The 24,742-nt window shown below is 41.2% G+C and overlaps 1 protein-coding gene across 6 annotated transcripts in view; it reads right to left on the reverse strand.

Moving 5' to 3' along the window:
• The window catches only part of LOC124555626 (protein Malvolio), a 368,432-nt gene that overhangs the window by 95,368 nt on the left and 248,322 nt on the right, over window positions 1-24,742 (reverse strand). For all 6 annotated transcript variants that reach the window (XM_047129599.1, XM_047129600.1, XM_047129602.1 and 3 more), the window contains 4 exons: window positions 13,135-13,323; window positions 10,308-10,433; window positions 4,189-4,415; window positions 479-617 (listed from right to left, as the gene is read on the reverse strand). In XM_047129599.1, the coding sequence (XP_046985555.1) occupies window positions 479-617; window positions 4,189-4,415; window positions 10,308-10,433; window positions 13,135-13,311 (669 nt within the window). In that variant the 5' untranslated portion in view covers window positions 13,312-13,323. The remainder of the gene's footprint in view (window positions 1-478; window positions 618-4,188; window positions 4,416-10,307; window positions 10,434-13,134; window positions 13,324-24,742) is intronic.

Consider the following 24,742-nt stretch of genomic DNA (forward strand, 5'->3'; position numbering starts at 1 on the left):
GTAGGGAGATATTACGAACATATTTATAATACACACTTCATTGTTTGTTGTCTGTATAACTGTATTCAGTGATACCAATAAAGTTTCAAATTGATGGCACATACAATTATTGTAAAGAACATCATCATTTTCACTGCGTCATTCTTCAAATTTATCAAGATTGTGGTATCCACCAGAAATAGACAACATGAAACAGCAATATCAGTTACTGATTTTAGAGTGTAGTGAGGACTTTCGATCAGTGGAAGGTTTTGAAAGAGTATTAAGAGAGTGTAGAGGGGGGGAGGGGGGGGGGGGGGGAGATGGAGTTACAGTGGAGAAGACAACTTCAAGATCCACATTTCATTGCCATTCATAACAAATACCAAAATACTTCTGTTGTTGCTCTTTTCACAACATAAAAAAAGACAGTAAAGACAAAAATATATTAACAAACACGTTGTGCACAAGCATAAAACAAATGAATTTGGTATCTTACCTCATAACCAAAGGTAACAGCCATAACAGAAATTAAAAAACCAAAGAGCATCTCTAGTTTGCGAAGTCCATACTTGTCGAGCAGCAAAAAAGTAAATGTGTCAACAACTGTTATTAGAACACCCACATAAAGTGGGACTCTGCAAATAAAATAAAATAAAATAAAAAAGTTTGCTCTGTTTAGCACAAGAAAAGCAAAAATAAATAGGTACTCTACTAAGTAGCTGAATTCAGTAAATGGCAAAAACTAAAAGTGATTGAAGAAACAGTATAGCTTTTTCAGTTTCTAACACAGTGAAAGCAGGAAAGTTGTTTCTGAAAAAGTAATAGAGCAAACCAGTGTGTAAATTCCATTCTGGAGTAGACTATAAGGGGTGCTGATGTACAAATAAAAAATAAGTAATAGCAATATGATTTTCCAAATTAAATAAACTAAGTGAATGCAACAAAAAGAAACAGGTCTGCTGAAATAAGGTATCATTACTGTAGCCTAGCTTACTCACGATAATGGAAAGTCCTTTGTGGAATATAAATAATTTAAGGAGTACAGACAACAACTGATCAGATGCACAAGACTGATAATGAAGCTTTCTTCATAGCTATAGAGTACAAAACACACCAGTTCAGATGCAATGTACTAACTATATTGCATTGGCACAGCAGCTGCATTGCGGTCAGGGATTGTGTCATGTGACGTGGGCAACAGCAGACAGTTGGCAGGGAGTGAGTGGGTTGGTTAGGGAATAAAGGCTGACAGCTGGGAGTGACAAGCAGCAGGTACACGAGATAGGAATACTACACCAGTGAGCTCTGTTTTGGTCACAAACAGAAATCCAAACACATACATGTGTGTATGTGTGTGTGTGTGTGTGTGTGTGTGTGTGTGTGTGTGTGTGTGTGTGTACTCTATTGCTCTGAAGGGGGATTTGTCCAACAGGTAGCAACATTCTCTGTCTCATCTATGTGCCCACTAATGACTCGGCATCTCAACTATTTGGTTAATGTTTACCTTTACTCCTCAAGTTATTTATATACCACGAAGGATTTTCCATTACCGTATTTATAACATCACTTGATTCCCTTCCATACTATGCCTCATGCCGTCTATTCTTTATCACCGTCTCATCTTCTAAATCTGTTTTTTTCTCTCTATATTTTTCATTCCACATCTTCCCGTATGTGCCTTCCTTACGCACACATATTACCAGTCCCATCTGGTGTGGTCACACTGCGCCTCTGTGCCACCTTGCAGCACTACTCCAACAAAGTTTTCTATATATCTGTTGTCACCTTCCATTGAACTGATATGCTCTGTTTGACACACAGAATATCTCAATATAAAATAACTTTAGTAAGCAATAAATTTGAGTTAGGTGTGGCAAGCAGTCACAGAATATCTCAATATAAAATAACTGTAGTAAGCAATAAATTTGAGTTAGGTGTGGCAAGCAGTCACAAATAAAGTTTCTGATTAAAGGGACCAAACAGCTGGCACAAAACACTGGTTATTTTGATGTGATACTGATAACCACACTGATCTGATCTAGATGCTTAGTTAACAGGTAATTGCTGCTGAGATCTCATCCTATTAGTATAACATGATAAAGAAATTAAAATTGGTTTCTCCAAACTTACCCAGAAATGCTACTTTGATTTTTGACACTGGTAGCCAATAAAACAAGTTATTTTTGGATCACTTTGCATGCACATCTCTAGCCAGACTATCTCATGTTTTAAACTGGTATTTAGCTCATTATGTGTGACAGTTTCTTATGGGAATAAATTCATCATCAATATCATACAGACTTTTTGAAAGATTTTGTTGCTAATAATTTTTTGATTCATCCAGCTTGGCCTTCCAAGCAATTTGTAGAAATTATTGCTATTACTATAAATGAAAATGGTTGAATACTCAAACAGATAACCAATACCAGGTTTACATTTTCTCAGTCTGATCTGCAAGGATATCTTTACAGATCAAACATATTTGTTACCTGTCTGTATGTAGTACACATCTGACATGTTCAGGGGAACCCATTAGTTTTCTGCCTGACAGCACATCAGTGAGTCTACATCCAGATGTATTACTGAATTAGCAGTACTTCTGGTTTCAACATCTCACTGTACACCAAATCACAGGACTCCAGTCAGTTCTGGGAACAACGCTACAAATGGCATGTTGTGCTTCCACCATTTCAGTCAGCCAACAAAAGGAACTGAAGATGGCATCTGAACCAAAGTGAGAGGAGTCACCAGGGCTGACATAAACCATGACTCGCAAATGAGCACACCTTGTGCACTGTATAGTGGCCAATATAGCCTCTTCTCCAACTCTGGTGGAAACCTTCCTCCCAATAACACACACTTCATGACTGCTGTGCTCCTGAGGGACTTCCATTACATATATAAGAATGGTGTTCCCAATAACCAACAATAATTCTTCCCTCTGCACTTGCTATGAGTTCCCAAAAATATAAACCTGTCACATGATATGAGGTGACTCAAGCTGGCTCAAACATCTCTTCAGCAACAGACACCTCATACTCTTTAAGTTATACAGAGACAGGTGTGTATTCAAATGTACCATCTACACAAAGACCCATGAGCTAGACACAGTCACTGTGCACTCGAGCAGGCAAGTTTATGCATTTCACAGGAAACTGGACCGATGCATATGAAGTGTCACACCTGACATCCCAGGCTTCCTCAACTCCGTGAAGCAGTCTGTAGCTTGTCAGTTGTATTCAAAGTTGCTTTTAGGCATTGGCAAACAGGGTCTAGTCCCTCTACATCTGTACAGAATCATACAGCCACTACTAATCTGTTACCAATAACTATAACTAACAAAGTACAGAAAAGAATTAAAGGCCTTAAACCTGAATAATCTGTTCAAAATTACAGAACGAGACCTTGGTACCACCAATTCTTTTATTGCCATCTCTTAACTCTATTCAGATTTTTTATTCTTATTATCTTGCCTTTGTTTAACCTTGCAATACATGTTTTACTTACTATGAAAGACGCCATCATAAATCACCACCACAATCATGTGCATATCATAGCTGCATTTATGCAAGCACTGCCTTAAATTATAGATAAGCAACACATGGCAGGAAGATGTCTTTTCCACTTAAAAGTAATGGAACTACTGGATTCACTTTTGGAACAATACGAGCACTGACTAATTTTCCTTGAGTACTAAGAAAATAATGGACAGCTAACAATGTTAATACAAAACAGTACATGTCAAAACTAATTAATAGCCACACACATTATCACTGATAGTTCAATAATTTTGTCTATAGTGCACATGGATATTGTTACATCCAGTTGCCTGAATACTTCGACAGTGGAATACAATAGCATCCTGATTCCATTTTGATCTTGCCTTAATACAACTGTATGGCTCCTCCTAGAGCTCCCTTGTAATCCTTAACTAAGCTGAGACACCACAAATCATAATATACTCTCACTGTCTAATTATAAGTCATTACAACCCCATCTAGCAATGACAATGGCTCAAGAAATTATACTATTCATTTTAATATTGGATTTAGAATGAAATAAATGATTTAATGAGAGTGACCATTGAACAAGTTACACACAAACAATGATTATATCAGTTAGCTAACATGTATCTAAAAAGTAAAATAAAGACCATAGTATTTGAGTTATTTTATCATGTTTATGTGTTTAACTTTTTATACTTACACCCTATTTGACAAAAGATATATGGCTATGGCTGTACCAATAACTTCTTGCATATCTGAACCAATAATGGCAACTTCTACCATTATCCACAAAAATATTCGAGGCAATTTTCTATACTGGCGATAGCACATTTCTGCTAGGTGAAGGCCAGTGACAACACCAAGACGTGCTGAGAGCCTCTGCATTACCAGACCAAGCACAGTAGCTGACATTAACACCCATAATAGCTGTAACAAGAGTAAACTTTGTGAATATTGAAGACATGTGAAGTACTGAAAAAGAAATATGCATTTGAAAAATATTTAATGGGTTACAAGTCTTCAGGCTTTGAAAATAATGTGATTTTTGTTACAGTTATCTTGCACCCAGAGGGGAAATAACACTGACAGCTAAGAAACAACATGAACCACCCTCCAAGTGCCTTTTTCATATGATCAGTGACCACTGTCCCCTATCATCATTTTTTTTAAAATGCATATTCTGCAGTCATAATAGGTATTTTTAGCTATGAAAGAGGTCAGGTCACCCCCTGTCTTTAAGACCAGGCATTTGAATGACAGATGGGCATATAAAAACTAATAGTAGCTGCGAAGCTTTCAGGACTTTATCTTCAGAGCAGAAAGGAAACACACTTCTTGAAACAATTGTATAATTCAAGCTACTACTGGTTAATTGGTCACCCTGTCATCTTACTTCCCACTATTCACACACAAGGTTACTGTCAACAAACGCAAATCCTTCACAATCATATGGATTTTCCTTCACCTGAATAATGATCATCAAAATCTCTGAATGTATTTCAGATTCATTCATTTTCTTCAGTCTTCTGAACAGGGCCATCCCTAAAAGCAGGAGGAACTTCAAGAAGAAACCAGCAACTATTTGAAATATCAAAATATAATCAAAATGCTAACTAAGCTTAAGGTACAGGAAGGCAATCAAGTTTGCTACACTGACTACTGATATAAACACCTAAATAGACAATGCAGTTAAAATATATCACAACAGACTGCACCTACAGACAGTGTGTACAATACACGAGTTATCTCGAGATCCATTTGTAATGGAGGGCATGCAAACCATGAGTAACCTCATGTCCTCACACAATGTGTTAATAGTCTGCAGTATGACACTGTGTCAACTGCTTTCTGGAAATTTAGGAATACAGAATCTGCCTGTTGTCCTTCATGAATGCTTTGCAGGATATCATGTGAGAAAAGGGTAAACTGAGTTCTAAATCCATATCAATTTTTTGACAGAAGCTTTTCTGGCTCAAGGAAATTTATTATATTTTAACTTGGAATATGTTCAAGAATACTGCAACAAGCTGTTGTTAATGGCATTGGTCTGTAATTTTGTGTGTCCATTCTTTTACCGTTCTTATATACAGGAGTCACCTATGCTAGTTTCCAGTCACTTGGGACTTTGCACTGGGTGTGAGATTCATGATAAATGCACGTTAAGTAAGGGGCTAATGACAGAGTGCTCTCTGTAAACCCGAATTGGGATTCCATCCCAACTTGGCATCTTAATTCTTTTCAACTCTTTTCCAGGGATGTGTATTACTATGTCCTCTATAAGGGAGTCTATGCAATGGGCAAGCAACGGTATGTTTGTACAATCTTCTTGTGTAAACGAGTTCTTAAAAACGAAATTTAAAATTTCAACTTTCTTTCAGTTCCTTCTACTGGCACATTAGAATTTTCACAGGTTCTCAGCAGGATGTTCTGCTATGGTATGATGCTGGGAGTTCTATTTTTCACACACTGATCTTTTTACATACACACCAGTTCCTACTAATTTTTGCTTCTTGTCATTTTCACATTCTTTTTTGAACCAAGAGTGCAAGAGTCCCTACTTTTTCACTATTTTCTGAATTTTGTTATTAAACCATGGTGAGTCTTTTCTGTCCTTAATCCACTTATTCAGTACATTCTTCTCCAGAGTGCAGTTTATGATCAGCTTAAACTTGGCCCATAACTGCTTTACTCCACCATACCGGTGCTGCATACCACTGTTCTTGTGTAGTGTGTTGTCATTTTCTATTTCAATAGCCTCCTTCATGTTACAATCCCGGAAATAGTTTATTCTAATTAAAACAACTGTTCAGCCAGATAATTTTGATGTTACATTAGTGATATTAAATACTATCATCTATTAATGTGTGTCTGTAAAGAAAGTGTTTCTACTGATGATCAGTTGCCAGTCTTGGCATTAGGCACTATCTGCAAGCAAGTTGTCCAACATTTCATAACAATTTCCTAGCACAGTTCCTTTAGATATATCACATGCTACTTTTGATTCTCACATGGTTTCCCCATTAAGAACACCATACTGGGTTCTATTGGATAGGGAGCCTCCAATCTAGCTATACATTTGTTTCAATATTTTGTAAGTAAATATTTTGTTTACTTGGCAACTGCATGGAACTGTATCTCTTGCTTTTCCAAAGTCAAGGAATACAGCATCAATCTGGATTCCATTATCTACAGGTTTCTCAATATTGTAAATAAAACGAGCATGCTGCATTTTATAAAATTAGTGCTTTTAAAATCTGTGTTGAGTTCTACAGAGGAACTGTTCTGTCTCCAAAACAGCAATCATATGTGAACACAATATATGTTCCATGAATACAAATCTTTACATTTACTTTTTAATTTGTCTTCTCCATACCGAAATATCAGGGAGACAAGTTAGTTCTGTTATTTTAGGTGCAAATTCATGAAAAACATATAAGAATTTTCAAAGTTTTCAAAAATGAGGAGTATATTTTTCTCTTAGTCAGGTATATCACAGTAATATCTGATAAGTGTCCTCTTCATTCATTGTGAACATATTCCTGACACCTTTTGCATAAACATCAAAATATGTTTAAAATCATAAGTTTTTGTATCTGTGGCTGCCAATGTAGCTCATCTACGAACACATCTAATTCTGAACTGGAAGCTTCTGAGTTATTCTCAGTTTGCATAGGGGGTTCTTTCCAACTTGATAAGTCAACATATTATTATAACCAGTATTGAAATTTTGTAGAGTTCAAATAGTTGCACATTTTAACATTAAAAGTATAAGTGCAGCTAGAGCATTTTGACAAGCGATGTCTTGTTTCCATCTCTTCTGAAATAATATATAGAATAAAGCTGGTAGGAACTGTGGAGAGATGGTACGTGTTACGTATATACTTTCCTGGAAGCTAATCTACATTGGACAAAGTTGGGATCATCTGTTGTTGCTCTACAATTTCCAGCTTTTCTCCATATTGTATAATCAATATGTTTTTTGTATATTGCACCATTTCTTGCCTAACATAACATCACAATTAATTTCAGGCACCCACTGACAAAAGGTAACATCACATCACAATTAATTTCAAGTGCTCACTAACAAAAGGTATGACCTTTTTCTTTATTTGTAATCATCATATACAGGGTGGTCAGAAACAGACTGAAAAGCTTGTAAGGATGTTGCAGGTCATGTTGTGCTGAGAAATAATTGTTAAGGGAAAAGTTCACTATGTTGCACTGTTTCCAAGTTAATTAGCATTGAAGTTATCCAATCAAACTGTTACTCATGCAAATTCAAGTGTCATGCTAGAGAGCGTCACCAAATGTATTCTTCATTTGGTTTCCTAAAACCAAAGAAGAGATTGATACAAATATTGGACTTGGCATGGTAATAAAGATTGAACCCGAGCCAAAGGCTGAGCAGTTTTGTGCGCTATCATTTATGCTTTAAGAACAACTGACACTAACTGTATCTGGATGGCAGCTTTTAACTCAGAAATGGCACAATGTATCAGTTTTTTTTCTTAACAATTATTTCTCAGAAAAACCTGCCCTGCAACACCCTTACAAGCTTTTCAGACTGTTTCTGACCATCCTGTATAATTATACAGATCTAAGCCCGCATAACTAATTTGCCCCTAATTGTAATAATTAACTGATTATATTACACTCAACCTGCTCTCATTTCACTTAAAAATGGTCACATATTAATCACTAATTTTATTTCTTTTACTAAAATAAAATAAATGACAAATATTCCAAATATTACATTAAATTAATGCTTATCTCCAAATAATTCATAAAACAACTGGACATGGCTAAAAGTAATGAAAAGAAGTCCACATAAGGATCAATACTTGTCAGGTATAAGCTTGTACTTTAGCTTGCTTTAGTAATTCATATCAATTCCCAAGATATGAATGCTTCACATTTCATCTCTAAAAGTATAATTGTAGCTTATTATACTGTCATGCCAAAGTTACGTGGACCTCGACAATAGAATAAAGTACAGGAAATAAAGGAAAGGCAACCAACAACCTACAGCTAACTGATGTGTGGCACATAGAAACATGCAACACAAAACTGTTTATACTTGTTCTGGAGCTCTTGTTCTTTCTCTAGTAGAAGCACAAACATTCATGCACACAACACAGGCACCCAAATGAACATGCCTGTTTCCACAGTGAGAGTCAATGTGGCCATGGGTATGTGCATTTGGGTGCTTGCGTGGTTGTGTGTGTGACATGCTTCTACTAGAGCAAGAGCTTGGAAGCTGGTATACATAGTTTCCTATTGCAAGTTTCTATGTGCCACACATCAGCCAGCTATAGGTGAGTGGTTGCCTTCCCTTCCACCCAGGAATTTCCATTGTTGTTATGAACAATATACAGGATTATTCATGAGTACTTCTGGAGTTTCAGAGGGCAACTGCCAAAAAAACTACAGAGAATGAACACATATCAGTATATAGAGCATCTCTCCAAGATTTTAACTCACATTACAAATACTCAATATGGGCAACATTAGTGACATGGCACTGTTAAAACATGTGTGACATTCATTAAAGTTGCTGCTGCAGGAAGTCGCAATGCATCCCACATAGGAAAACAGTTTATCAGGTTGCCTATCTTTTTGCAGATGATGCTGTAGTATATAGAAATGTTGTAACAATGGAAAATTGTACTGAAATGCAGGAGGATCTGCAGCGAATTGACTCACGGTGCAGGGAATGGCAATTGAATCTCAATGTAGACAATATAATGTGCTACGAATACATGGAAAGAAAGATCCTTTATCATTTAGCTACAATATAGCAGGTCAGCAACTGGAAGCAGTTAATTCCATAAATTATCTGGGAGTAGGCATTAGGAGTGATTTAAAATGGAACGACCATATAAAATTAATCATTGGTAAAGCAGATGCCAGACTGAGATTCACTGGAAGCATCCTGAGGAAATGTATTCCGAAAACAAAGGAAGTAGATTACAGTACACTTGTTCGCCCACTGCTTGAATACTGCTCACCAGTGTGGGATCCGTACCAGATAGGGTTCATAGAAGAGAGAGAAAAGATCCAATGGAGAGCAGCATGCTTTGTTACAGGATCATGTAGTAATCGCGAATGCGTTATGGAGATGATAGATTAATTCCAGTGGAAGACTCTGCAAGAGAGACTCTCAGTAGCTCGGTACGGGCTTTTGTTGAAGTTTCGAGAACATACCTTCACCTAGGAGTCAAACAGTATATTGCTCCCTCCTACGTATATCTCACGAAGAAACCATGAGGATAAAATCAGACAGATTAGAGCCCACACAGAGGCATACCGACAATCTTTCTTTCCATGAACACTACGAGACTGGAACAGAAGGGAAAACCGACAGAGGTACTCATGGTGCCCTCCGCCACACATCGTCAGGTGACTTGCGGAGTATGGATGTAGATGTAGATATCTGCAGCCATTAACTAATTCAGTGCAACAATACAGAGTGAATGATTTATCTACATGTTCTGTCACATCTGTCTACTAGTGCAACAACTAAGCCACAGCATGCATTATGGATCAAAAGTTGAAACGATGCTTTACCAACTGATATGTGCAATTTTCTGTATTTCTTGCAGTTTTTTCACAATTGTCTTCTGAATTCCTATAGGTCCTTATGAATAACCCTGCACTAAAATTTATGTGTTTTTGAAATGTGCAAATATAAAAAATAGGAAAAGTTGAAACCAATACTGGTATGATATTATCTATCTACCCCATAAAGTGTAGTGATTTTCAGAGTGCAAATGTAGACAACAATTGATAATGAAGAATGATAAGATGATCCATTCTTACTTTATACTGTGCAACACTTCCAGATTGCAAGTCCGATTCAATATTTCCAGGATCCAAATATGCAATGCTCATGAGAAATCCAGGGCCAGTACAAGCCCATAGTTTTCTGAAACTAAACCAGGAATCCTGAAACAGTAGGATACGAATATTTCTCATCACTGAAGTTCTTAAGACATCGAAGATCTCAAAAGTGCTACAGAATAAAAGCAAAACATTACTGCTGCTGTTGAGCTGATGCGACTATGGAAACACAAAATGAACTATTTTCTTTTAAGTATTAAATACAAAAATAATAAACAGATTGAGTTATGAGATTATGTTTCTCTGCTCGTACACACACAGGTGCCTTCTGCAATTTTCAAGTCTACACCATTTCTGCACTATCAAAACTTAATTTTCTTAAGTGATAATATCATCATGGGTGATCTTCTGATAAAGCTCTCTCAACACTTTCACTGAAAATACACTAAAGACTTAATAATGCGAATGATAAATTGGCAAGTGTTACCCACAGGAGCGTCATATGACTTGAAAATATATTGGAGCACTGGAGATAAATTCACATTTCTGAACTTTTTAAATCAATCCTTTCATTTACAAAACCTTCTCACAGGAGTAAATACTTGGCTTTTATTTTTAATGGACACCACAGAAGGAAAAAAATGTATACTGACAGCTACACCCAAGTTCAACCACACAACAGAAAATTGGAATTGTTCCATGTTCATCTTAACATATTTATGAGGACAAGGAGAAGTTGGCATGTTAATATTGCTTTATTAACATTGGTAAAATGTAGCACAATAACGTTAGTTATGTGTCAACTTTACCTACAGAATAGTTTTGCTTATATAATTGTTTGAAGTAGTCACATACGGAAGATTTTGTTCAAATTGATAAACTGGAATACCATGTGTTTTTAATTATACAATTCTTTGTTTTGGATTATTTATCACACATAATAATTCATACAGAGTTGTTTAACGCCTATAAAGAGTATGTTCTTTGATTTTCAATAGTGATGTAGTGGACAGCTTGGTTAAAATATGGCTGTACTTCTCCTGAAGATGATCATGTGAAAGGCATTCGTGAATTGCAACCACATATTTCCAACACTGAGAATAGACGCAACTTGGTATTGGAAAACTGGCAACTGAAGCTGTATGAAATAGCAGACACACTAAGCATATCAGAAAGAGCACAGTTTTTATTACATTAACAATTAACTATGAGAAAGCTTTACACCAGATAGGTGCCTCATAGTTTGAAAGCTAACCAAAAGAAAATGTGAACACAAATTTGTCAGCAATGTCTGAACTATTTTAAAAAGAATCAAACTGATTTTGTGTGCAGGTTTGATATTGTGGCTGCGACACTGGTTACCCACTTTGCACCATAAACAAAATAGTGATCAAAGCAGTGGATGAAAGCTGGTGGCCCCACACCAAAGAAGACAAATTTCATTTGGTCTGCTGTAAAGGTTACAGGCAGTTCGTTTTTTCTGGGATGCAAAGAGACTCTTCCTATTGTTTACACCAAAAACTGTAAAACAACAGGTAATGAATACGATGAAAATCTTCTGGACAGACTAGATGAAAAATTAAAGTTTCAGAAGATACAAATAGGGCATGCAAAAGTGCCTTTGCAGCATGAAAACCAAAGAATGTGAACTACATAATTTTAGAACATTCGTCCTGTTAACCAGATTTGGTACCCTCTTGCTCCCACCTATTCAGACATCTAAAGAAATTTGTGATAGTCAAAGGTTATGGCAGCCACAGCTGGGTATTTTTAAGATCTTAAATGAACACATTTCTAAGGTAGAATCTATTCACTGGAAGAAGGTTGGATAACATGCACTAACCTAGACTGAACTACATTGAAAAGTACATTTTTACCTAAAAACAAAAAAAGGAGCATTTCACTGCAAGCCTGTGAACTCCTCACTATTCCCTCACACAGAAAGTATAACAAACAATGAACTTTATTTATCTCTGAATTTTACATATCAAATATTTGCGCCACCCGAACAAGAGGCTTCTGTGAAACACTGCACAAATAAATAAAAAATTAGCCTGAAAAGAAGTCAGAGTGACATTACATGATTGTACAAAATTGTTCTGGCTTTTGTACCTACTTGTTGACATGTAGCCTATTGGCTCTTGTCTCAGGTTCTTTGGCCAAAGTTAGTTCGACAATTTTTCTGATGTTTCACCAGCACGGATGGCTGGCGAAGTGTCAGAAAAATTGTCAAACAAATGTCAACTGAAGAACCTGAGACAGAAGTCAACAGGCAGTATGTAATTACTTTAATGTATCAGTTCACAAACAGCTACAATTTTCTTTCTTTCCACTTGTACCAAGCACATCATATTTCCATATACTGTCTGCTGGTTTTCAGCACTAATTGTAATATAAAATACAAAATTAACTATGACTATCACTGTAATGGCCTAACAGTAAAATAATAATAATAATAATAATAATAATAATAATAATAATAATCCATTGAATGCAAGTCCAATGTTTCAATGAATATGTGGCTAAATTTTATTTTTGTACTTCACAGTACATATTATTATACAGTCAAATAAATACAAGTACTAGATCACTCGTCATTCTGCCCTGTAGACAGCAGTTGGCTAGCTGGAACACACTTACAGCCTAATCCATGAGTGGTGTTTTCATTTGCATTTACTAATACCAGGGGTCCACTTAAGAATCTGTACAAATATTTTAACTTACAAAACAAAAAAAAAATTAATTAAATTTAACACACTCAACTGTATTATTTTGTAAAAGTATTATTCGTATGTAAATAACTTACACCATCTATATCTGGTATAGTAATTTTTTCTTCTGAGAAGTATGTCTGCTGATTTCCTGGTGACAATGTTGTAGTCTCTGTAGCATTTTGTGGAGGCAAGCTTCGGCTACTGGAAGCAGATGAATTACTTCTCTTTGGATATTTACTGTTGTCTTCATTCTGTCCAGGTCCATTCATGCTGTCAGCTAACTGTAAAAGAACACCAATTATAATTATAGCAAAAATATCATCATCATCATCATCACCATCATCAGTAGCAGCAGTAAAAGAGGATGAGAAGGAGGAAGAGGAAATATTTAGTTACCACATAATATTCAGTAGAGAACATAAAATACAAAGAAAAGACAAGAAGACACTGTTTGTAATAAATGTGAGACCAGAAATCTCAAAGATTGCTTATTTCTTTTCAACCTAATACAGAACAGTATCTTTTCTTAAAATAGTTCTCACATTCAATACAACATCAGTTCCCTAGCAATTCTAGTTTCTAAGGTCTATTTTTACTTTTGACAACATTCCACTTACTTGCTTCATAATTCCATTTTTAACAAGCCAAAATTATCTGTCATTTATTTGCAACAGAAAACCTCTGCACTTGGACATAATAACTTACTTCTACAAGGGGCATTTAAATGAAACCTAGTCCCTAGTGTAAAGCAGCTGTAATGATTTTATTAACTCAAAAATGTAGTTATACACAGTACACATACTCAAAAATAGTCACCAAAACTGTTGACACATTTATCCCATTGCAACACTAGCCGGTCAACTCCATCCTTGAAGAAGTTAGTAGGCTGCTGTCTGATCCAGGCCTGGAGCCATCACACACTTTGTTATCTGTTGTGACTCCATGTCCGCAAATAGCTTTTTTTAGTCATCCAGACACACGAAAGTCACACAGTGAAAGGTTGGGACTGTACGGTGGATGTTCCAGTGTATCCCACCGAAACTGCTGCAATGTCGTCCTCACTGCATTGGCCACGTGTGGTTGTATGCAGGAGGATAACGCCATTGGAAAACATGCCTTGGCATTTTGAGTTGATGGCTCATCTAAGGTTCTGTAATGTGGCTTGATAACGCTGGGCATTGATGGTGGTTCCCTGTTCTAGGAACTTGAAAAGCAGTGGGTCTTGTGGTAAAAACAAAAAACAAACAAGCAAAAAAAAAAAGGACATCATGTCCTTACCAGAACTGGTGTGCACGACCTTTGATTTCTTTGGAGGCGGTGAAGTCACATGTTTCCACTACTTGCTCTGATGCTTGCTTTCCGGTTCAAAATGGTGACAGAAAGATTTATTCCTCCTCATGATGAAATTGCAGATGACTCAAAGACAGCACCATTTTATTTTGCTGTTCGGCAGTCAGTTGGTGGAGAACTCACTGCATACAGATTTTTCGAAAGTTCACGTGTTGACGCATTATGGTGTGGGCAGTGCTCACACTAATACCCAGTAACCGATGGATCTCATCCACAGTAATTCTGCGGTTATCCAAGACTAAAGCATTCACTTCCGCAACCATTTCTGGTGTGATGACAAGATGAGCCAGTCCAGGACAAGCATTGTCTTCCAGTGACTAGCACCCCTCAAGGAATCATTTGCGCCATTCCACAACACTTAACCAACTCAGTCTGTACTCACTGTACACAGCCTTGATCCGTCGATACACTTCACGACCTCCAACTCCCCCCGCCGCCAAAACTCGAATCACTCCTCGTTGTTCCTGCTTACTCGCCTGTATGTTCGGTAGTGGACAATAACCTTTTTTTTTTTTTTTTGTTTTGGTTTTAGGGCGCAAAACTGCTATGGTCATTAGCGCCCAGTCCGTGACTTAGGAAACAGTAAAAAATCGAAATTGAAAACCAGCAGCAATGGGAACGAAAGTCATAAAATTGGAGAAACTAAAAGCAGAAGGAAGGCTTAAAAATCCACTACAGAAAGGGGTTGGTTGTTCCCAACAAAAGCTTCAAATGACTGACTTCATTTCACTGGCAACAATAAACTTGAGAACGCGGTCGGCTGAGCGCGTGTCATCTGCTAAAATCGACGATATATCAGGCGATAGCTGTAGACGGGAGCGTAACGGATTAAAATAGGGGCACTCAATTAAAAGGTGTCTTACCGTCCACAGCTGAGAGCAGTGGGGACAGAGTGGGGAAGGATCGCCGCTTAAAAGATGTCGATGGCTAAAAAGACAGTGCCCTATCCGGAGTCTAGTCAAAATTACCTCCTCCCGACGACGCGTTCGGGAGGAAGAGGTCCAAGCACAAGGAAAAACTTTCACGTCCCGCAATTTATTATGTGTAAGTGTCGACCAAGGCGTGTGCCATAAATTAACAACATGTCGACATAAAACGCTCCGTAGATCGGCGAAGGGAATTGATTGAATAGCTGGCCGAGGAAGAGAGACTGCAGCCTTGGCTGCAATATCGGCCGCCTCATTTCCACAGATACCAACGTGTCCCGAGAGCCAGAGGAACGCCACCGAGACGCCCCCCAGGTGGAGCAAGCGCAGACAGTCCTGAATCCGGTGGACCAGAGGGTGCACAGGATAAAGAGCTTGGAGACTGAGGAGAGAGCTGAGAGAATCTGAGCAGATAACGTACTGTATCCGCTGATGGCGGCGGATGTAGTGGACAGCCTGGAGAACAGCGTAAAGCTCTGCAGTATAAACCGAACACTGGTCGGGAAGCCGAAAGTGATTTGGGGTGTCGCCAACAATATAGGCACTCCCTACACCGAACGATGTTTTCGAGCCGTCGGTGTAAATAAATGTGGCGTCCGTCATTTGTGCACATAGAGCAGCAAATGCCCGACGATAAACAAGTGAAGGGGTACCATCCTTAGGAAATCGACAAAGATCACGGAGCAGGCAGATCCGGGGACGGAGCCAAGGCGGTGCTGTACCCCAAGTTGTCAAGAAGGTTTTAGGAAAGAGGAAGGAAAGAGAATGGAGCAGTTGACGGAAGCGGACTCCCGGTGGTAGTAGGGAGGAGGGGCGGCCTGCATACCCTACATCAAAGAAGGCGTCGAAAAAAAGGTCATGGGCTCGATTAGCAGGCATGGAAGACAGATGGCTAGCATAACGACTCAGAAGGACTGCTCGCCGATTGGACAGCGGACGTTCAGCAGTCTCAGCATAAAGGCTTTCCACAGGGCTGGTGTAAAAAGCTCCAGACACTAAATGTAATCCACGGTGGTGGATAGAGTCGAGACGCCGAAGAATAGACGGCCGAGCAGCGGAGTAGACTATGCTTCCATAGTCCAATTTCGAGCGCACTAAGGCGCGATAGAGGCGGAGAAGGACCACTCGGTCCGCTCTCCAGGAGGTACCATTCAGGACACGGAGGGTGTTAAGGGATCGCAGACAGCGAGCCGAAAGATAGGAAACGTGAGAGGACCAGCACAGTTTTCTGTCAAACATAAGACCCAAGAATTTAGCGACGTTTCAAAACGGAAGGTTGACAGGACCTAGATGTAAGGAGGGCGGAAGAAACTCCTTACGTCGCCAAAAATTAACACAAACGGTCTTACTGGGAGAAAAACGGAAGCCGGTTTCGATGCTCCAAGAGTGGAGGCGATCGATACATCCTTGAAGACGTCGTTCAAGAAGGCTGGTCCGTTGAGAGCTGTAGTAGATCGCAAAATCGTCCACAAAGAGGGAGCCCGAGACATCAGGAAGGAGACAATCCATAATTGGATTGATGGCAATGGCAAACAGTACAACACTCAGCACGGAGCCCTGGGGTACCCCGTTTTCTTGGGAGAAAGTACGGGAGAGTGTAGTGTTCACCCGCACCCTAAATGTGCGCTCTGCCATAAATTCGCGAAGAAAAAGGGGCAGCCGACCTCGAAACCCCAAGAGAACAGTGTGCGGAGGATGCCTGTCCTCCAACAGGTATCGTATGCTCTCTCCAGATCAAAAAATATTGCTACTGTTTGGCGTTTCCGGAGAAAATTGTTCATGATGTAAGTGGAGAGAGCAACAAGATGGTCAACTGCAGAACGATGCTTTCGGAATCCGCATTGGGCAGGTGTTAAAAGAGTGCGGGATTCCAGCCACCACGTTAAACGGAAATTCACCATACACTCCAAAACCTTACAGACACTACTCGTGAGAGAAATGGGGCGATAGCTAGAGGGGAGATGTTTGTCCTTTCCAGGTTTCGGAACAGGAACGACGATAGCTTCCCGTCATTGTCTGGGAAAAGTACTGTCGGTCCAAATTCGATTATAAAGGGGAAGGAGGTAACGCAGACTATGGGTTGATAAATGCAGCAACATTTGAATGTGGATACCATCCGGTCCTGGGGCGGAGGAGCGAGAAGAAGAGAGTGCATGTTGGAGTTCCTGCATGGAGAAAACAGTATTGTAGCTTTCGCGGTTTTGAGAGGAGAAAGCAAGAGGTCGCACTTCCGCTGCACGTTTCTTCGGGAGAAACGCTGGCGGGTAATTTGAAGAGCTCGAAATCTCAGCAAAGTGCTGACCCAATGAGTTAGAAATTGCGACGGGGTCCATTAATGTGTCATGCGCGACAGTGAGCCCAGAGACCGCGGAGAAACTAGGCGCGCCTGAGAACCGTCGAAGCCGACTCCAAACTTCCGAGGAGGGAGTGAAGGTGTTGAATGAGCAAATAAAGAATTTCCAGCTTGCCTTCTTGCTATCGCGGATGACACGACAGCATCGCGCTCGGAACTGCTTATAGCGGATACAGTTGGCCAAAGTAGGATGGTGGCAGAAAACGCGGAGAGCACGTCGCTGCTCACGTATTGCATCACGGCACGCCTCGTTCCACCAAGGAACTGGGGGGCGCCGGGGCAATTCGGAGGTGCGTGGTATTGAATGTTCCGCAGCTGTAAGAATAACGTCGGTAATATGTGTGACCTCATCGTCGACGCTGGGAAAGTGACGGTCATCGAATGTCGCTAGACACGAAAAAAGTGTCCAATCAGCTTGGGCAAACTTCCAGCGTCGCGGGCGCATGTAGGGCATTTGAGGCTGCAGTCTAAGGACACGTGGAAAGTGGTCACTCGAGTGTGTATCATCAAGGGCATACCATTCGAAGCGCCAAGCTAGCGGAACAGTACCGACCGCAAGGTCCAAATGAGATAAACTTGTCGTGGAAGCAGACAAAAATTTAGGGACCCCAGTGTTGAGGCAAACTAGATCCGCTTGGTGGAAGACGTCTAGCAATAGTGAGCCACGTGGACAAGGATGTGGAGATCCCCAAAGCGGGTGGTGGGCATTGAAGTCCCCAACCAGCAAATATGGGTGTGGAGGCTGACCAAGAAGATGAAGGAGATCAGCTCGGGCCATTGGTGTGGACGATGGAATGTATACAGTACAAAGAGAGAACGTGTATCTGGAAAGGGAAAGACGGACGGCGACAGCTTGGAAAGAAGTGTTTAAATGGATTGGGTGATAATGCAGAGTTTCATGGAGAAGAATCGTGAGTCCTCCATGTGCTGGAGTGCCATCAACAGAGGGGAGATCATATTGGACGGACTGAAAATGAGGGAGAACAAAGCGGTCATGGGCATGCAGCTTTGTTTCCTGAAGACAGAAGATGACCGGCAAGTAGGATCATAAGAGGATCGACAATTCATCCCGATTGGCTCGAATACCGCGGATATTCCAGTGGATAATGGACATAGGGTGAACAGAAAATGGAGGAATGTGACCAAGGTCACTGTCAACTCAACGACTGCTCAGAGCTTGCGACCGACGGCGTGGAATGGCTTTCAGCCGAAGGCAGAAGATCCTGATCCATAGGTTGGTCAGGAGCAGCTCCTGCCACCAGCGATCGGCCGGTTGATCGGCTGCCAGCAGTGCGCCTCGGCGACACAGAAGACGGCCGAGGGCGATTTCCGCCAGGTGGTGCTGTAGATGGGATGCGCCTTGGCGGAGGAGGAGAGGAACTGGGTTTCTTTGTAGCCTTCTTGGAAGTACGATGTTTAGAGGAAGGAGGAACCGATGGTTGGGAAGTTGCGGTACGTAAAAACTCTTCACGAGTATGCTCTTTTTTCGAAGTCTTGGTGTCTGACTTTTGGGCTCGAGATTTAGCAGAACTCGACGAAGGGTGAGCCAGAGAGTGGGCAGGCGAAAGTGGTGAGGTTGAATGGGCGATCTTTGCGCTGGCCGATCTGACGACCGTGGCACTAAAGGTGAGGTCACAAGTCTGCGTGGCCGCCTCCTTGGTTGGCCGAGGAGAAGCAAGGACAGTGCTGTATTTTCCTGTCTGAGGCACGGTGGGCTGTCGACTGGCGAATAATTTTCGAGCAGCAAAGGTCGACACCTTTTCCTTTACTCTAATTTCCTGGATGAGCTTTTCGTCCTTAAAAAAGGGACAATCTCGATAGGAAGCAGCGTGGCCACCCATACAATTGATGCAGCGAGGGGATGGAGGTGGACAAGCACCCTCATGGGCATCCTTGCCACACGTAACACATTTGGCCAGATTGGAACAGGACTGGCTGGTGTGATTGAACCGCTGACACCGATAGCAACGCGTAGGGTTTGGGACGTAAGGGCGAACGGAAATTATCTCATAGCCTGCTTTGATTTTCGATGGGAGCTGAACTTTGTAAAATGTCAAGAAGACAGTGCAGGTTGGAATGATGTTCGTGTCAACCCTTTTCATAACCCTATGAACAGCCGTTACGCCCTGGTCAGACAGGTAGTGCTGAATTTCTTCGTCAGACAATCCATCGAGGGAGCGTGTATAAACGACTCCACGCGAGGAATTTAAAGTACGGTGCGGTTCCACCCGGACAGGGAAGGTGTGTAGTAGTGAGGTATGCAGCAATTTTTGTGCCTGGAGGGCACTGACTGTTTCTAACAACAGGGTGCCATTCCGTAATCTGGAACAAGACTTTACAGGACCTGCAATTGCGTCGACACCTTTCTGAATAATGAAAGGGTTGACTGTGGAGAAGTCGTGACCTTCGTCAGACTGAGAAACAACAAGGAACTGTGGCAATGATGGAAGAACTGTCTGTAGCTGAGACTCAGTGAACTTACACTTGTGAGCAGACATAGTGGAAGGTGAGGAAACCATTGTGGAAGAATCTCCCATGATTACCGGCGTCTCCGATGGCGCGCTCCTCCCTTGTGGGGGCCCTCTCTGATGGCACTCCCACCTTAGGTGATTGTTCACACCTCAGGTCACACCTCCCGACAAACGGACGGAGGGACCAATCGGCACTTTCGGAAGGTATCAGCTCGGGTAATCACCCCCCCCTGGGCCTGGCCGTTACCAGGGGGTACGTACGTGTCCTACCTGTCTACCCAGGGCGGGGAATTACGCTTTACCCCGTCACCGGCTACGCATGGAAGTGCGTGGGTCGGCGTTCAGACACGCACAGGGAGGAAAAAAGAGAAAGGGAAAGGAAAGAAGAGGGGTCTCAAACGCCGCAGCGGAGAAAAGGGCAAAGAGAAGAGGGAAGGAAAAGAGAAGGACAGAGGAAGGACGAAGACTTGCAAGTGTAGAAAGCAAGGAATTTGTAACAGTTTCGAGCATCCGTCTCCGGACGTAGGCACAAACCATACTCCCAGAGGGGGAGAAAGGGAAGGAAAGAGCCAGGGATGAGGGGTGAGGGGGGGGGGGGCGAAGATGGGGGATGGGGAAGGATGCGGAAAGGGAGGGTATGCAGCCCGGAACGGAAGGAGGGCCACATTAGCTCGGGGTCCCGTGCTCGCTACGCACGTATCCACAAAAGACTTGTGGGCCCCCTGGGGGGGGGGGGGGGGGACAATAACTTGTGTGACCACCTTTCCTTTGGCGTGAAACCACATTGGCACTATGCAACATCAAATGGTGTGCACACATCAATCTCTCTATCAATTGATGGCGCCACGTACCCGCAGTTATGTGGTGCCACCTTATGTGTAAGGCAAAGGTAGATGCACTGACCAGGTTTCATTTGAATGAATCTCATACATACATATTCCACAAGCCCCCTATGGCGTGTGGTGGTTGGTACCTTGTACAACTACTAGTCATTTCCTTTCCTGTTCCACTAGCAAGGAGAGAGAGGGATAAAAACTATCTATATGTCCCTGTATGAACCCTAATTTCTCTTATCTCACCTTTACAGTCCTTACACAAAATGTATCAGCAGCTGTAGAATTGTTATGCAGTCAGCTTCAGATGTCAGTTCTCTAAATTTTCACGTAAGTGTTCTGTAAAAAGGACATAGTCTTCCCTCCAGGGATTTCCACTTGAGTTCATGAAGCATCCGTAATACCCACATGTTGATCCAACCAACAGGTAACTAATCTAGCAGCCCACCTCTGAACAGCTTTAATGGTGGTGGTTAGTGTTTAACGTCCCGTCGACAACGAGGTCATTAGAGACGGAGCGCAAGCTCAGGTTAGGGAAGGATTGGGAAGGAAATCGGCCGTGCCCTTTCAAAGGAACCATCCCGGCATTTGCCTGAAACGATTTAGGGAAATCACGGAAAACCTAAATCAGGATGGCCGGAGACGGGATTGAACCGTCGTCCTCCCGAATGCGAGTCCAGTGTGCTAACCACTGCGCCACCTCGCTCGGTCCGAACAGCTTTAATGTCTTTCTTTAATCTGACCTGGTGGGGATCCCAAACACTCGAGCAGTACTCAAGAATAGGTCACACTAGTGTTCTACCTGTGGTATTCTCTACAGATGAACCATGCTTCCCTAAAATCCCCCAATAAAACAAAGTCAACCATTCACCTTCCCTACTACTGTCTTTATGTGGTCATTCCAATTCATATACCATTGCAGCATTACACCTAGATAATTAATTGATGCGACTGTGTTAGGCGGTACACTTCTAATGCTGTATTCTAACATGATGGCAATGCTTTTCCTAGTCATTACATTAACTTCTACATTTAGAGCAAACTGCCATTCGTCACACCAGCCACAAATTTGGTCTAAGTCATCTTGTATCCTCCTACAATCACTCAATGATGACACCTTTGCATACATCACAGCATCATCAGCCAACTGCAGAAGAGTGCTGCTGATTCTGACTCTCAGATCATTTATGTATTTAGAGAATAAGAGTGGTCCTATCACACTTACATAGGACACACCTGACAAAACCCTTCTCTCTGATGAACTACTTGCTGTCAAGGAAAACATACTGTGTTCTATTGTTTAAGAAGTCTTTGAGCCACTCAAATATCTGGTACTCTATTCTGTATTCTCATACCTTTGGTAACTGTCTGCAGAGGGGCACTGTGTCAAATGGTTTCCATGAATCTAAGAGAATGGAATCTGCCTGTTGCCCTTCATCCATAGTTCAAAGGATAACATGTGAGAAAAGGGCAAGCTAGGTTTCGTACATGTGATGCTTTCTAAATCTGTGCCGATTTGCGGACAATATTCAGACTCAGAATATGCTCAAGAATTCTACAGCAAAAGGATGTTAAGAATATTGATTTGTAATTTTTCAGGTCCGTTCTTCTACCCTTCTTATACAAAGAAGTTACCTGTGCTAATTTCGAGTTGCTTGGGACTTTGCACTGCATGAGAGATTCACAATAAAGTTAAGTACAGGGCCAATGCTGTAGGGTACACTCTGTAAAGCCAAACTGGGATTCCAGCCAAAACCTGGTGATTTATTTGTTTTCAACTTTTTCAGTTGCTTCTTTACATCACAGAAGCATATTACTATTTCCTCCATATGGTAGTTTGTATAATGATCAAATGATGGTACGTTTGTATGGTCATCCCGCATGAGTGACTTCTTATACGAGAGATTTCAAGCTTCGACTTTCCTTTTTCTGTCTTCCAGTGCCCACCAGACTGGTCAACAAGTGACTGAATAGAAGCCTTCAACCAACTTTGCGATTTATCTACAACAAGAATTTTCTCGGGTTATCTGGAAAAATCTTTTGCTATGGTATGATGGTGGTATTGTTGTATGCTCCTCCCATTGATCTATTTACAGCCACATGAATTTCTACTAACTTTTGCCTATCATTCGTGTGTGGTTTTTTTTAACCAAGAGTGCAACAGTCTCTGCTTCCCTAGCAATTTCCAAATTTTGTCATTAAACTGCAGTGGGTCTTTTCTGTCCTTAATCCACAGGACATACTTCTCTAGGGCACTATCTACAATCTGTTTAAACTTTGCTCACAATTCCTGTATGCCCATCATACTGGAACTACATCGTGTCCATTCATTTTCTAAGTGGGATGCTTATTAACTTCAGTAACCATCATCGCTATGATATCAGGATCACTAATCCCATTCTCTATACTGACACCATCAACAAGGTCAGGCCTGCCTGAAGTGGCAAGGTCTAAAGTATTTACAGTGTGTATGGGCTGTCATACTAGCTGCTCAAGACAGTTTTTGGAAAATTGTTTTTCAAAGTACTACACAAGACTGCCTGTCAGTACCACCTGCAACAAATCCACAGATGACCCAGTCTATACTCATCAAGTTAAAATTGTCTCCAACTGCTGAGAGCAGACTTTCCTTGAATGACTTAAACTGTCACACCAAAATCAAGTGAGAAAGAGTAAAAGTAGCTTTACATGACATTAAAACATTAGTAAAATGACAAAGGAGCTAAAAGGAAGGCACAGGGAAATGTCAGTCGCTGACCACTTACAAAAAACATGGGTTAGCCAGTCACCCTGTTAACACTTTAAACCATCTCCAAAAATCTTGGGAAAAATGTTGGACAACTCATAAAACTTTAAAACTCAAACCAAACTCATTTGTACATTACTTAAAATAGACGGCAGATCCGTCGGCAAATCCACCATGGTCCAAAAAACTGTGGTGCTCACTGATCTGTATGAAGCCATGCATCATAGGGCTGCAGCCTATGCAAAGATGGGTAAGGAGGACCTTGTCACACTGATGTGGCTGGAAGGAGGTATGCCATGGGCTATGGTAACATTGTGGGTTTTACTAGAAGGAGTTTGTCACTTGCTGCCACTCATCCTCCCACCAACACAAGGCTCTGGATCTCAATAATGAGGCTACAGCATGCAGGGGGATAGCACACTGAAATAACTGAGACCACGACAAGCCTCCTTGGCTGCTAGATCTGTCCTGTTGTTCCCCACAATACCAATGTGCCCTGGTACCCAGCAGAAAGACACCTCCTTCCCAAGTCATTGTAGTTGGAGGAAGGCAACCTGGATGACTTTATCTGCTGAGTACAAATGATGTAGGAGTGTAGGGCACTCATAGAATCAGAACAGACAAGAAATTCAGCACTGGAAGAACGTCTCACCTGTTCCATTGCCCACAAGGTCACATATAATTCTGTGCCAAAGACAGTTAAGTCTTGAGGCAGTCGGACCTTGAGGACACAATCCAGCAAAACAACAGAGCAACCAACATAGTCCCCCTGTTTAGACACATCCATAAACACAGCTACATAGCTGTGGCACTCATATAAAATGTCAGAAATTGTCACACTAAAAAGAGAAGTAGGAGTGCAATCTCTCCTGTACTGCACTAAATCTAAAACAGCTCTGGGCCTCTGCAGCAACCAGGATGGCAGACAGTTAAAACCCTGGATTTTAAGTTGTACTTGCTCCACTTCAAGTGACTCCAGCACATGCTCACATGCTGCACGTGGATCCCAAATGGTGTTGTT

Source organism: Schistocerca americana, chromosome X, assembly GCF_021461395.2.
Source record: "Schistocerca americana isolate TAMUIC-IGC-003095 chromosome X, iqSchAmer2.1, whole genome shotgun sequence".
Classification (NCBI taxonomy): Eukaryota; Metazoa; Arthropoda; class Insecta; order Orthoptera; family Acrididae; genus Schistocerca; species Schistocerca americana.